Source organism: Anarhichas minor, unplaced genomic scaffold (assembly GCF_050575085.1).
Source record: "Anarhichas minor isolate MPS153535 unplaced genomic scaffold, ASM5057508v1 ptg000045l, whole genome shotgun sequence".
NCBI classification, from domain to species: domain Eukaryota; kingdom Metazoa; phylum Chordata; class Actinopteri; order Perciformes; family Anarhichadidae; genus Anarhichas; species Anarhichas minor.
The window spans coordinates 2,096,928-2,110,089 of NW_027466491.1; the positions used below are offsets into that span (position 1 = coordinate 2,096,928).

The following is a 13,162-nucleotide window of genomic DNA, read 5'->3' on the forward strand; positions in this document are numbered from 1 at the left end:
CCACTATACAGTACATGTGATGAGCTGGATTTAGCCGCTTCTACAAGGATACACGTTCTTCTCCTCGCCTGCCCCTCACCACCCTGCTCCCTTAATGAGGCACTGGTTTGAGAACAAAGCAGTTCGATACTGCGCGGAGGGCTTGGAGGACCACTCACCAGTCTGTAAAGCTCTGTGACGCTGATTTCATCGGGGTCCACCATGCTGAACTCTCGCCTGGGGACCAGGTCCAATCCGAGTTGCCTGTAACACACAGATTAAGAAAGTGAACTACATACAAAACAGTGGCAGTTCATTGATATCCGAGCATGTGACGGGCAAAACCAGGTCGACTGGACTGAGCATTGACAACGAAGTGAACGAACGCACAGCATGTAGACTTACACATGCACAGACGCACACTAGTGCTGCCAGATCACCTGTGTCACTCGTTGGAATAAACTTGACAAATGAAAGAAAAGTGTCCTCTCTCTTTAGCCCCCCCCCCTCTGCTTTACCCGCTGTCCTCTTTTTCCTTCGTCCTCCAACTTCTCCCATCTCTCTCTCTCCATACTACTACTCTCCCTCTCACTTCCTCCCTCCTTCCCTCTCCTTTCCTTCTTCTTATCGTCCTCTAGGCTGGCCCTTTCAGTGGACCAAAACGGCACGCTACAGTGTGTCTCCTTGTCAGCAATAAAAGAGACAGACCTGGTCAAGCATACAACAACCCACAGCGAGGGACTGTCCACCCATCTCCTCACTAAGGACAGTGGTGTATAAAGTACCCAAAAGCCATACTTGAGTAAAAGTAAAGATACCTTACTGGAAAATGACTCCAGTAAAAGTAAAAGTCACCTATTAGAATACTACTTGAGTAAAAGTCCTAAAGTATCTGATATTTATTGTACTTAAGTATCAAAAGTAATTTTCTGATATTAAATGTACTTAAGTATTGAAAGTAAAAGTACAAGTAAATGCTGTTAATAAAAAAGCAAAGGGTCAGAATTATGAGACTTATGAAGTTTATTCTTTTAAGTGCTGTGGCACCATGACCAAGGACATGGAGCTGTGTTGAAAATAATTGGGTTGGCTGTGATCCATCCAGGATCAACAATGTTCAACATAATATATTGTACATAAGTATACTTTTGCATCTACTATGAACTTATCATCATAATTCTCCGAAAGGCAATATGACACTATGAAGGAGTTGTAACAGTGTGTTTATAAGTATGCTCATTCCGACTAGAGGATGTAGATGGCAAATGCATAATGTTGTGTTCAGCAAAAAATATCCACTTGATGCATCAGGTCAGTGTTGTGAGAAAGGACACCTGCCTTGTGAACTCCTATGGGCCTGATTTGAACACAATAGCAAAGGTTTTGCTCAAGCTGAATCTGCAATTGGGCGACTGCTACCATCATAACTCCATCTGATCATCCACAAAATGACTCAAATATCAAAACATGATCGATACTAAAGCAGCACCGAAAGTAACAACCCAGTCATTACTTGAGACTGAAAAATGTCCTGTTCATCTTCAAAAGACAATTCTATTACAATGTAGCTTCTTTACATTCTAATAGAATGTAAAGAAGCTACATTGTATAGAATGATTCTATTGAAGTTATTCCTTTTTTAAATGTTTTAGACGAGTCACTAATCACTTTAAAAGAGTGATTATAGCTGATTTAACTTACAGACATGAGATTGATCTTCTCATGTCACTCTCTTTATACAATGATATAAATTCATCCCCGTTTTATTGATATCTTACGAAAAGTTACTCCTCATTTTTCGTGCGTTTTTCCTGCAAAAGTCCAGCAACATGAGTCTGTTTTCGCTTGTTACACGCATACTGTCTTTTCAAAATAAACTTCCATCTTCACAGGAAACAACTAAGGTTTAGGCGATGAAACTACTTAGTTAGGTTTAGGAAAAGATCGTGGTTTGCGTTAAAATATCTACGGAAGTGGCGTTGCGTAAGTACGGAAGTCACGTCACAAATAAATCAACATTGGCTTCTCGTTTCACACACGGCACAAACTGCGGCCTCCTGGAGGAAACGCCAGTGTTTGTTTGACCGATCCACCTCTCCTCATCCCACCCGTCCTGTGTGGAATTCTACTCGTGTTGTCGCTTGCTAGCTATAGCATATAGCATCCTGGGCATCACTGGGAACCTAAACACCGCGGCTTTGAGAGCACTTGTTTGCAATTGCGCATTAACGTGATTAACCAATGATTTAACTTGCAAGCTAGGACCACTGATTCGCCTGCTTGCTTGCAGTCTGTGTTCCACCACAGTCCCCGACGCTGGTCTCATGATTCATTTTGTTTCTAAAGATAGATTTGATTTTGTAGCGAGTAACGAAGGTTTCAGGGGAAATGTATCGGAGTAAAAGTATCAGTTTTCTTTGCAAAATGTAGTGAAGTAAAAGTAAAAGTCAACAGAAACATAAATAGTAAAGTAAAGTACAGATATCCAAAAAAACGACTTAAGTACAGTAACGAAGTATTTCTACTTCGTTACTATACACCACTGACTAAGGAGGTGTGTGTGTGTGTGTGTGTGTGTGTGTGTGTGTTTGAGGAGGGTCCACAGCAGGGGGAAAGAAGGACAGTGAAGGGTAAGGACAGATAGAAAGAGAGAATGCCAGAAGTTGGGGGATTGAATTATTTCACCCCCATGGCATGAGAGGAAAGAGAGAAGAAAGAGAGAGGGAGGATGGAGAGGGTGCTGTCTGTGTGACAGGGGGGGGACTTGATTGAGTGAGGAGTCTGCCTGCAGGGATGGTAGGTGACAACAAAAGACAGCGGAGCAAGGAGAGAAGAGTAAGAGAGGGGGAGTCTGTGAAAGAAGGAAGCGACGAGTTGGAGAGTTGCAGGGGGCTCTTGCTTGGAAGACAGAATAACTGAATCAAATATTCCAATTGTTCCTAAAATATGTGAAGAAATGTGAGATTCATTTTACAACGTCATGTTCAATACAAGTGTTCGTTAAGTTGAACTAATGTTAGCTGAATCAAGTTGTTATTATACCTCTCTGGACTGTTTCTCATTAACTACAAATATGCTTTATATTATTGATAACCCCTTCACAACTTTTTACATTTATTTCCCGCCTTCCTCATAGGTCAGAGACTTTAAACTCTCTGCAGGTTATTCCTCACAGTGAACATGACGTTTACTTTATTTTATTTGTTAATTTTGTAGACAATGCAGGGTATTAATGTGGTTATGCAGATGTGAGCAGGGGCTGGGAATGATTCATCGGTGGTGCATTCAAAGAAACTCAGACACTCAAGATTTTAGAGTGAGTGGCTGAAAAGCATTACATACAAGACTCAAAATTGTTCTGGTTCAAAACTGCATTAACATGCAATAAAAACATAACTTTTACAATAAAGGAAGGCTGACTGAATGTGCCCTGTGATGAATTGCTGCTCTCAAGCAAGAAATCCTCTGGTCGCTGGTATTTGATTTTCATACAACACTATGAAGCGAATAGAATCCGGTGGCTGAGCAGAGGGCAGAAAATCAGTCTTAAACCGAGTAGTAGTTCAACTGATGAAAGATGAATGACTTCAAACATAAAAACACAGATATAGGAACTCACTCGTTGCCCCAGTCCAGTCTCGCCGTGATGTGCTGCTTGACGTCCCTCATGCGGTCATGGGTAAGGTGGCCCACCAGCACCTGCCGCCTCAGGTCCAGGATTTCATTCATCACGTGCCAAAGTCGATGGAACAAATCCCCCTCATTCTTCTGCAGACACAGGAAACAGTGGGGAGTAGGGACGGCGGGAGAAAAAAATGAGTGGAGAAGCACAGTGAGTCAGCCAAAGGCGGGGACTGAAAGGACATAAGACAGAGGGAAGGACACAGATAAGACAAAAACATACAGTCTCATCTTGCCACCCAAAAGCCTAAGTGAAAACAAAGTGACAGAACGCACATTAGAGAGCCAAAGAGGAACACGGCGACCCACAGAGAGCGGAAGACAGAGAAACTTAAAATGGATTTGTGCAAATTAGCTCCAGTGTCCTGCTGCTTTTTGCCGCAAATGTATGCACTTTTGATCTGCGCGTATTCATCTGCTCAATTTAATAAGCACCCCAGATGGCTTAATATGCCACAAACACAATCAATCCAACTAATGAATGTGTGTGAAAAAGCTTCGACTGTTTGTGGCTTTCGAATTACCCTAAAAAGGCGAGCTTCGCTTAGGCGGTAGTGACATTCAAAATCAATGCAAACTGTGTGTGTGTGTGTGTGTGTGCGGGTGTGGGTGTGGGGGGGGGGGGGGGGGGGATTCTTACCACATAGAGTTGTTTCCACATGGCACCCCAGTCTCGCAACGTCGAGGTCATCTCTGTGATGACAGAGTCTTCAACAGGGATGACCGTCTCAAATTGCCTGCAAACACACACAAATAGAGTTCAAACCTCCATTGCGACACATGAGAACGGGAGAAGAGGGGGAGAAAATGGTTCCACGTACCCTTTATTCTTGACGTGGGCATTCTTCAAGTGGATGTAGCTGGTCGGAAAGATCCCCTTTGAGCAGAAGATGAACAGGTTAATGAGAAGTTCTTCTAATTCAGCTCAGTAAGTCATTCTGTTAGCGTGCAGCAATGATGCATACAATCAATACGGTGTGTTTGCGGGTTAAAAGAAGGAGAGCAGAGGGAAACGGGAGCAGACGAGGAGATAAAAGAAAGTAGCATTGGGGGTTTAGGAGACCAAAAAAAAAAAAAAAGATGAAAAGTGTGCTTGCTTGTGTGTGTGTGTGTGTGTGTGCCCTGTTTGATGCTAATAAACTGCAAGTTGCTCCCTATTGACTCAGGAAGATCAAAGCAGAACTTATGTTTAAGTAACAGGATGAATTCAACACACTCGCACACACACAGAGACTCTGAACGCAACACTTCACTCCCAACTTGGTTCGTGTTATCACACGCTCTCCTGAGCAAGAGCTTTTAAAAGCCACATCTATTACTGTCACTTTGCTTTAATTGGTCGGTCTTGAGCAAGGACGGGTTTTTTATTCATTTTTACTTGTAAGAGCCGTCATCCAATTGACTTTCTGCTTCTTCTTTTTTTCAGCAGTCTAACCATTTGTTTCACAAATCACATTCTGATTCGTGCCGTCAGTATAAAGCTATGCTATCGTGTTCTAGGGCGCTAACTACACACGGCACCAGCAGAGTTATTGAAGAGTGGAATTGATTAAAAGAAAATAATTGATGAATTATTAAAAAACCTATTAACAAAGAAGTTGCTTTCTCAAGACTTCTAGAGCTCTGCGGGAAATGATGTGATGTCTCAACGTAGGCCTACGAATAGACCTTCTTCATTTCAGACATTTGGGATCGTCATAGCCGGTGTAGTTTAATTAAAACAATAACCAAGGTTCTGCTCTGTCGGAAAAAATGCAAAACACCTGTGTGGATGGGACCATAAGCATGTAGGGCCTTTAACCCTACAGCTGACCACATCCGGCTTATGCTACCAACACGCTGAGCACTTTTACCACACAAGAGTAAGCACAGCTGCGGATATCGGTCACTGAGAGTTGGTGAAATTGCTAGTTGCGGCGGCTAACAAAACTAAATGACTGTACAAAGCAAAACACACACACGCACTCGGAAAAGGTTCGCTCACCTTGAAATTTGGATTCTTCAGGATGAAACCTCGGTACCAGCCTGCAGAGACAAAGCACCATTTTAATTTACAGCATGTGCGTATGAATAATACACCCCGACATTGTGATATCTGGCTTAGACTGCAAGGAGAGACGGTGGAGATATATGGAATACGATACATTTAATAAGAGAAGGACAGGGAAGAGGATGCATGTGTGAGATTTAATGACAATGATCCGGACAGCTGTATATACCAAGAAATTGCATAACAAGCCCACCAGACAGTCAGTTTTATTCCATTTCCGCGTCATGTGAAAAGGGGGCCTGAGACATGAACGGATCTCTGACTGAGTATCTCACCACCAACTGAATGACTCTCCACCGCTAATAAAAAGATCAACACCATTTTTTTTAGATTTTGTCACATGTCATCGGAGCGCTCGAGAGCACTGCAGTACAAGGTAACTTGTTTGCAGTGACCACAAGCTAATGCACAGCAGAGTGAAGGGAAGGGACCTGTGAGACAAAGCCACTGAGAACCCTGTGAACCTGTAACACTTGTCCTTAGCAAGTATGAAAAAAAGCAGAGGCTACAGCTTGCATATGCTCGCGCCATTACACACTCCAATCTGGGCTCAAATTAGTACATGCTCGATGCTTTAGCAAATCCCAGTCCTGATAGAAACGATCTAATACATTTATATCTGAGGCTTTGAGCTTGATGCTCTTTTCCAAACTGACGATCGGAGCTCATTCCACTGTTGCAATCATTGTAAATCCCTCCAGATAAGAGCATTAGCTAAATAGCTCAAATGTAAATGCATTAGATTATTCTAATCACTGTTGGGTTTTCACCAGAGCGTCTGGGACTTAGGTAGTGCTTTCTCTCAGATTTGTTTCAGGCACGCGTGCTCGCAACAAGCGTTGAGTAATTTGCCTGGGTCCCGCACTGTGGAACACGCGCTCAGTATTTCCGAGGTGAGTCAATTTCTTTTTTCAGCAGCAGAGGTCAAGGACAGTGACGGCTTTCTGAAAGGTTTAATGTCAGTGAAGGGTAGCAAGACATCAGTAAGAAATCAGTAGCATGTGACAACTGATCAATGACCAACCGGGGGTACTTCTGCAAGATTGAAGTAGCTTTGAAGGAACTTTTATGTGCATTTCACGGACACATCCACATTAGGAACATGGAGCATTAGGTGGTGTCTATGAAGAGGTACTTGGGCTCATCTGATGGGGTCTGTGGTGGGAGGACTTTAGATAAAAACTTAACTATATACTGTACACAAATGCATTCACTGCTGTCAGGAACTTAACAAAAGTTCGAGTTAGAGCCGAAAGTCGAAATTCAATTACTGGGGGCGGCGCCTTTTACAGACGGGAGCCCCGTGTCAGCAAAGACACGTTCGCATGATAAGCTCCTGTGTTCTGAAGTGTCAACAGCATCAACATGAGGCAGACCCATTAGTCTGTCTCCACTGCTGTCAGCACCCCGTCTCTCAGCCCGCTCGCTGCTGGCAGGAATTTGATTTTTGCTCCTCCCTTCTGGGCCAAGAATTCCGCTGGCTTTGCTATTGTCTACTTCCTCTGGGCCTTTTTTTAAACCGCAAACATCACAGCCCTCTGACTGGCTGGCTGCACGTCTGACTGACTCTCTCGGTGCGAGCGTTGTCTCCCAACAGGAAGTGAGGCAGAGGGTGTCAAGAGCTCCGGAAGAGGGGAGGTGCGTCTGAGTTTGTGCATGGCTGCTTATCTGTGTTAAGGTGTGCGTAACAGTGCGGCTTTGCTGTGGTTAGATGAGTTGATATCATTCTGGAAATAAAGAAAACTAAAAGTCCTAAAGACAGAGAATACAGAGCAAAAGGAGAGAATAATCACAATACAGAGAAAGCAAGTAGAGGAGAACAACAGACTCAGCGTGGGCAGGAAGGCGGGAAAAAGCGGCCAGTCTGTGGTGCAGGAAACGGTAGCAAACATGACTTCCACAGGCGTTCACCAAAGACGTGACGCTGCTTGTTTCAATGCAAATGCTGCACCGTGATATAATCCTCAAAAAGACATAAGAGAAGAGTGTGGTATCCGCATGGTTAACTTTGCACGTGTTTGTGCAAATCCTTGTCAAGTAGCGTGTCGGTTTCCGGGCCCGTTTGTGGTTGCATTCATAAATCTGTGGATCGACGCGAGTGTGTGAGCAAGTGCATGTGCGACCCAGTGTGTGCATGGCTTTATCAAATATTTGGGATAGATTTAATAAGGTAAATATAAGAGTGTAACAGCTGTTATCGTTTGATCTGGACATACATATACTAAGAGCGCGCCGCGTGCACACTGTACCTTCACATCTCTCCAGGATCTGCACCGTGTCTCCGATTTCCAGCGGGAGGCCATGCTGGACGGTCCCTCGGAAACTGGCCAGCACTGCAAGAGAAAGAGGCACAAAAAAAACCCACACGAGTTATTTTAACATTCTGAGCAGAGTTATGCAGAGTTAGGAAAAGGTCCTGAGACAACAAGCAGAGCGATACAAAACAAAACCGACACAGAGAGAGAGGGAGCAATCAATAATCTGTGTAGGTGAAATAAACATCAAAGCTTATATAAATAATGAAACATCGCTGTATTTCTGCACAAACACACTTACATAAATACATTCTGTGTCATACAGAATATATGAAGTGGAATTTTTATTTTTTACCAGAACCAAAGTGTATTTAGGCGATTTTAGGAGAAGTGAGCAGCTGCAACTTGGATGTGTGATGCAACTATGTCATGGCAGGTGTATTACTGAGGACCCAATGAAGCGCGTGTGAAATTGATTGCATAAGCGTTTGTCGAGAAAGCTGCAAGCAGCAACACCACGGGCCAAGCTTTCACTGCACTGGTTAGAATAGATGGAGAGCAGATGTAGGGGGTGGGCTTAAAGGGGCATGCGTTTTAGAAACAATAGATCTCAGATTGGGTTTGAAGACTGCATCATTTTTAACAGGAAGCCTGTGCAACAAACTGTGGGTGTGAGGTTGCAATACATGGCCATTTACCAGGGATGGAGGATCTGATAAAGGAAAATAATAGAGTTGCATTGTACGATGGAAGCTCAAATAATACCGTTTTAAGATGATAAAATGTATATAAAAGGAGAATAAGTAAGGACAACCTCCTTACTTATACAGAGAGATGCTGTTGGTCCATTAGCAGTGATTGCTACTTTACGCTGCGAGAGTGTAACAGCCATCAGAAGTGAGCGTGATGTCATGTGATGTGCATACAGATACAGAAGCAAAAACCGACAGTTCCACCACTGACTGTATACAGTTTATCATCCATCCACACACACAAGCTGCAGAAAGCAAAATTCACACAAGTAGCCTATTCAAACAGCTATGTAAGCAAGCATACACAGACACACACAGATGTGCATTCACACACGGACACACACACACACACACACACACACACACACACACACACACACAGAGGGGGGGGGAAAAAAAGACAGCTTTACTGGGATTTGGAAAGGAAACGTATAACAAGAGTCCCTGCCATGCAGAACTGAGAGGGATCCCGCTACAGCAAAAGAGTTTAGAGAGAATTTCATTTCTTCTGCCTTCCAGGGCTTGTCCAGTGTACCTGAACGCACCATCCAAACAGCACGGCGATAACCCCCCCTCTGGAGAGGAACTAGATTTAATCCAGCCCAATTTAAAGACACCAGGACATCTAGGGTACGGACATGTGGGACACATAGGGGACGTTTCATGGACTGTTGACCACAGAAGAGCATTTAACGCTCAGTGGATCTAAAACACAAACACAATCGAAAAATGTGGGAACCTTTCTTATGAAAAACCAAAAAGATGAACTTTATCAGCAGAAAATCGCATGTTTAGTTTTGTTTTTCTGGAAGAAGCCCACCACCCAAGAGAGGATTCAGTTTACCCATCCACCCACTCTCTCATGTTGACATTGAGATCAGGTCTGCTGATGAAATCAAACAGCAGTAAGACACTCTGTGCCGTCTGTGACTGTGTGTGTGTGTTACTCTCTGTCCTTCGACGCTGAAGCCTCGCCAACTGCTTGTTATCCCTCGAGCGGCAGAAACACTATCTTTACAAGGGATTTGTCACAAGCACACATCTGACTTTGTAATTCACTCAAAGACCGACCGCTTGCGTGCACACGTGCACGGAAAACCCCCGAAACTTGCCTAGTTTTTCTACTATTCATTCAAAGCCCAATCACTGGCGCACACACATGCACGCAGAGCGGCAATCACAGCTCACAAAGTGTGCCCAATGCATGAATTATCCAAGTGACTTTCCCAGCTACAGTCGACTAAATTATTCAGCTTCAAGTCGCCCATTTTTTTTTTTTCTGCTGTGAAATGAAAGCTTCCGGCCTGTCAATCTAGGAGCCAGCTGCTGTCTGTCCGTGGGTCTCTAAGTGCCTGTCATCAGTCTGCCTCAGACTGTCCGTCTGTCAACCGGTCTGTGCCGGCTGACCGCCAAACGATGCACCAGAAAGGTGCTTACGCTTGAGTTTATTTGTTGTTGTTGTTGTGTCGTCCCGTTTGCTGGGAATGCGGCATGTGTACTTTGGAAAAAGAGAACAGCGAGTACAAATGGGAAGAAAGATGCTATTGGTGTATGTTCGACCGCACGGATGCCGCAGAGTTCAAAAACACGCATAGCATTGGGGGGGGGCAAATATAGAATTTGAGCTAAACTTCGGAGGGTCTCTGGCGGCGAGCTGGTGGTTTAACGCTGATGCAGTGTGTCACTGGGTCTTCAGGGCTAACATGGCAGCATCCACATCCATCGCGACACTTCTCAGTTCATGTGAAGGTCGTAAAGAGAGAACATAATAAAACTAAAGGTCAACATTATATTCTTCATCAAGACCTCACCGTATTTTAAATGGGACTTGAACAGGTGATTTATTTGAGTTTTAAATATATTATCAATTAATTATGACATGTAAATGACAAATATTTCGGTCTCTTTTTAGTGAAAATAGATGTCTGCACATTGGGTTTCCACAGGTCCCTTTAAGATCTGAAGATGACTCTTTGGGCTTTTGCGAACTCGAGTTGAGAATTTGTAATTCAGGCACTGAATAGACGAAATGGTTAATTATTAAAAAGTATTGATCGCCTCATCCATAATGAAAAGAATCATTATTTGCAGCCCTCACTCACATATCTGATTCAGACAAGTTCGGTTGGTTAATTGACAGCGACTGTGTCCACGCGGACTCCTTGGGAGTCAGAGGTCGCGTTTCGATCTCCTCGATGCGCTTCCGCCTCGCCTCGATCCATTCGGCCTTTCGTGTGCATTGGTAGTTTTGCGAGCACATTCTGCTGAGTAAGTCGAGATCCCTAGAAAGCCGCATACTGGCTCGGATTAGGCTCGCATGCGTTTCGGGCTGCCACTTGCAGTCGAGGCCCGTCATACCACGTCACGTTTGGTTTGCTCCAACGCTCCCCCTTAAGCCCCTTAGAAGAACAAACACTGCCACGGGCCCCGAATAACAGGAACACCAGTACTCCTCCTCCTCCTCCTCCAAAAGAAAAAGGTAGGTATGCTGCCAGTTATCAAAGCATGATAATATGGTTGCTGCAAGACTCAATTTTACAGAGATTTCACCATAAAAAAAACATTAAGTACGCATTAAGAAACCACTGATTTCTGTCTCAGCCTCCCGGCTTTTAACAGCTTTTTTTTGTACTAAATCACATGACAAATTTCATTCAAAGCGCTCGTTAAACTCATTTGCATGACCCTTTCTTCTCCCAGACGGATCTGACAATGATCCACGTGCATAATCCCCTCCCACGTGTCAATTATACAGCACTTATACCATTAACATTTCTAATTGGACAACACAGCAACCGGTGGTGCTCCACTGGCCTCCATTGGTGCCAGGAGTAAGGATCAGGAATATCTCATTTGCGTGTGGGAATATACGTGTGAGCGTTAATAAACGTGCACAGACATGCGTGCAAACACACATTTGTAAGATTACAAAAAAAACAAAAAAAACTGAATGAGCTGATTAGGAGGAAGGGAATACAAGTGATACCCAGAATGGGGAAGCAGTGCATGTTTGCATCCTGTTTCCTACACATTTACAAGGTAAACGTTGCTGAAAAGCACTAAACACACAGAGAACTGAAAGTTTACACCCAAAGAAACCTCATCACTTCCTCATGCGTCCTGCACGTCCACCGTCCAATGACATCAACACTGTGCAGATCGATCTGCCTTTGCCAAACCAAAAAGTGCACATTACTCCAGCAATGTGACTAAAACATTCCGACTCAGACCAAAACCAGCTCAGCTATGTTTCGTCTCAGCCAACTCCATGCACGCTGCGTTCCAAACCCAAAGGCTTCAGGCATCTATCTTTCTATGTGGTGAGGTGAAAGGGGCTAAGATGCCTTCACGTCATGTCGAAGTACTGTAAGTGTCCCGATGCCTCATGGAGAATGTGGTTAACAACACACAACGTAAAGTACGAAAACCACAAAGACGTGTTTATGCACACAATATCACACGAGTGTGACAGAGCAGGAGAGGTACCCGACAGCTCGAGTGCATTTTAAAGCGGGGGAATCGACGGGGGTCGGCAGCGGGAGAGGAGAGGAGGCAGACGGCTGAAAGTAGCGGCGCTGAGGAGGCCTTGAACACAACTCGACGTGGCAGTCGGTGCACACAGAGAGAGAGACAAAAAACACACACACACACACACACGTGTGCCGACATAGAGGTCTGATAGGCAGCGCAGACAAAAGCCGGGATCACCCAGGAGGAACGGCTTTCATTTCGCTTTTCTCCATCGCCAGCCGCCAGGCTCCTTTCGCTGCCTTTGTGTGTGTGTGTGTGTGTGTGTGTGTGTGTGTGTGTGTGTGTGTGTGTGTGTGTGTGTGTGTGTGTGTGTGTGTGTGGAGATTGCAACCTCACAGGCGACAATAACCCCTCGTTCAAATCAGGCTGCTGGAGCAGAAGCTCTCAGAGCGGAGTTGTGTGAGGAATGTTATTACTTTTTTTCTTTAAATGGCTGCATGACAACTACAACAAAAAAGTGCAGCTCATGGCTCGGTATCATTTCAGCATCGCAGAAGACCGTATGTGAAACTTTATACACCAACAGTGTGTGACTCATGAAAGAACTCACAAATACATACAAGCCGTGCAGGCCACACACACTTATTAAGCTTGCAAATTACACTTTCTAAATAAAGCACGGAACTCATTTAATCTGGAAAAAAAGATTGGTTTTCTTCCCATAAACCTTGTAATTAGCGTGATTACACACTAAAGTAACACAGGTCATGAAGAGCAGGAAAACAAGAGAACAACAGAAGCAACAGTCAGTCCTACCGGCCCGAGCAGAAGACATCATAAAGGACTCGGATTAAATAGAAATATAGGTCAGTGCGCTAAACCTCACCTCATTCACAGGCACTAATCTGGCTGTGTGTATGTGTGCAGCTTCAAAGATAACTAAGTGCTGGCATTAGATAGCCCACTGATGCCGT

The 13,162-nt window shown here is 44.2% G+C and overlaps 1 protein-coding gene across 1 annotated transcript in view; it reads right to left on the minus strand.

Moving 5' to 3' along the window:
* dock4b (dedicator of cytokinesis 4b) overlaps window positions 1–7,368 on the minus strand; it is a 72,080-nt gene extending 64,712 nt beyond the window's left edge. Inside the window, exons 1-6 of the mRNA XM_076111301.1 lie at window positions 7,254–7,368; window positions 5,645–5,685; window positions 4,482–4,537; window positions 4,301–4,397; window positions 3,599–3,747; window positions 159–243 (exon numbers count right to left, since the gene is read on the minus strand). Of these exons, the coding sequence (XP_075967416.1) occupies window positions 159–243; window positions 3,599–3,747; window positions 4,301–4,397; window positions 4,482–4,537; window positions 5,645–5,685; window positions 7,254–7,368 (543 nt within the window). The remainder of the gene's footprint in view (window positions 1–158; window positions 244–3,598; window positions 3,748–4,300; window positions 4,398–4,481; window positions 4,538–5,644; window positions 5,686–7,253) is intronic.
* Window positions 7,369–13,162: the final 5,794 nt, after the last annotated feature.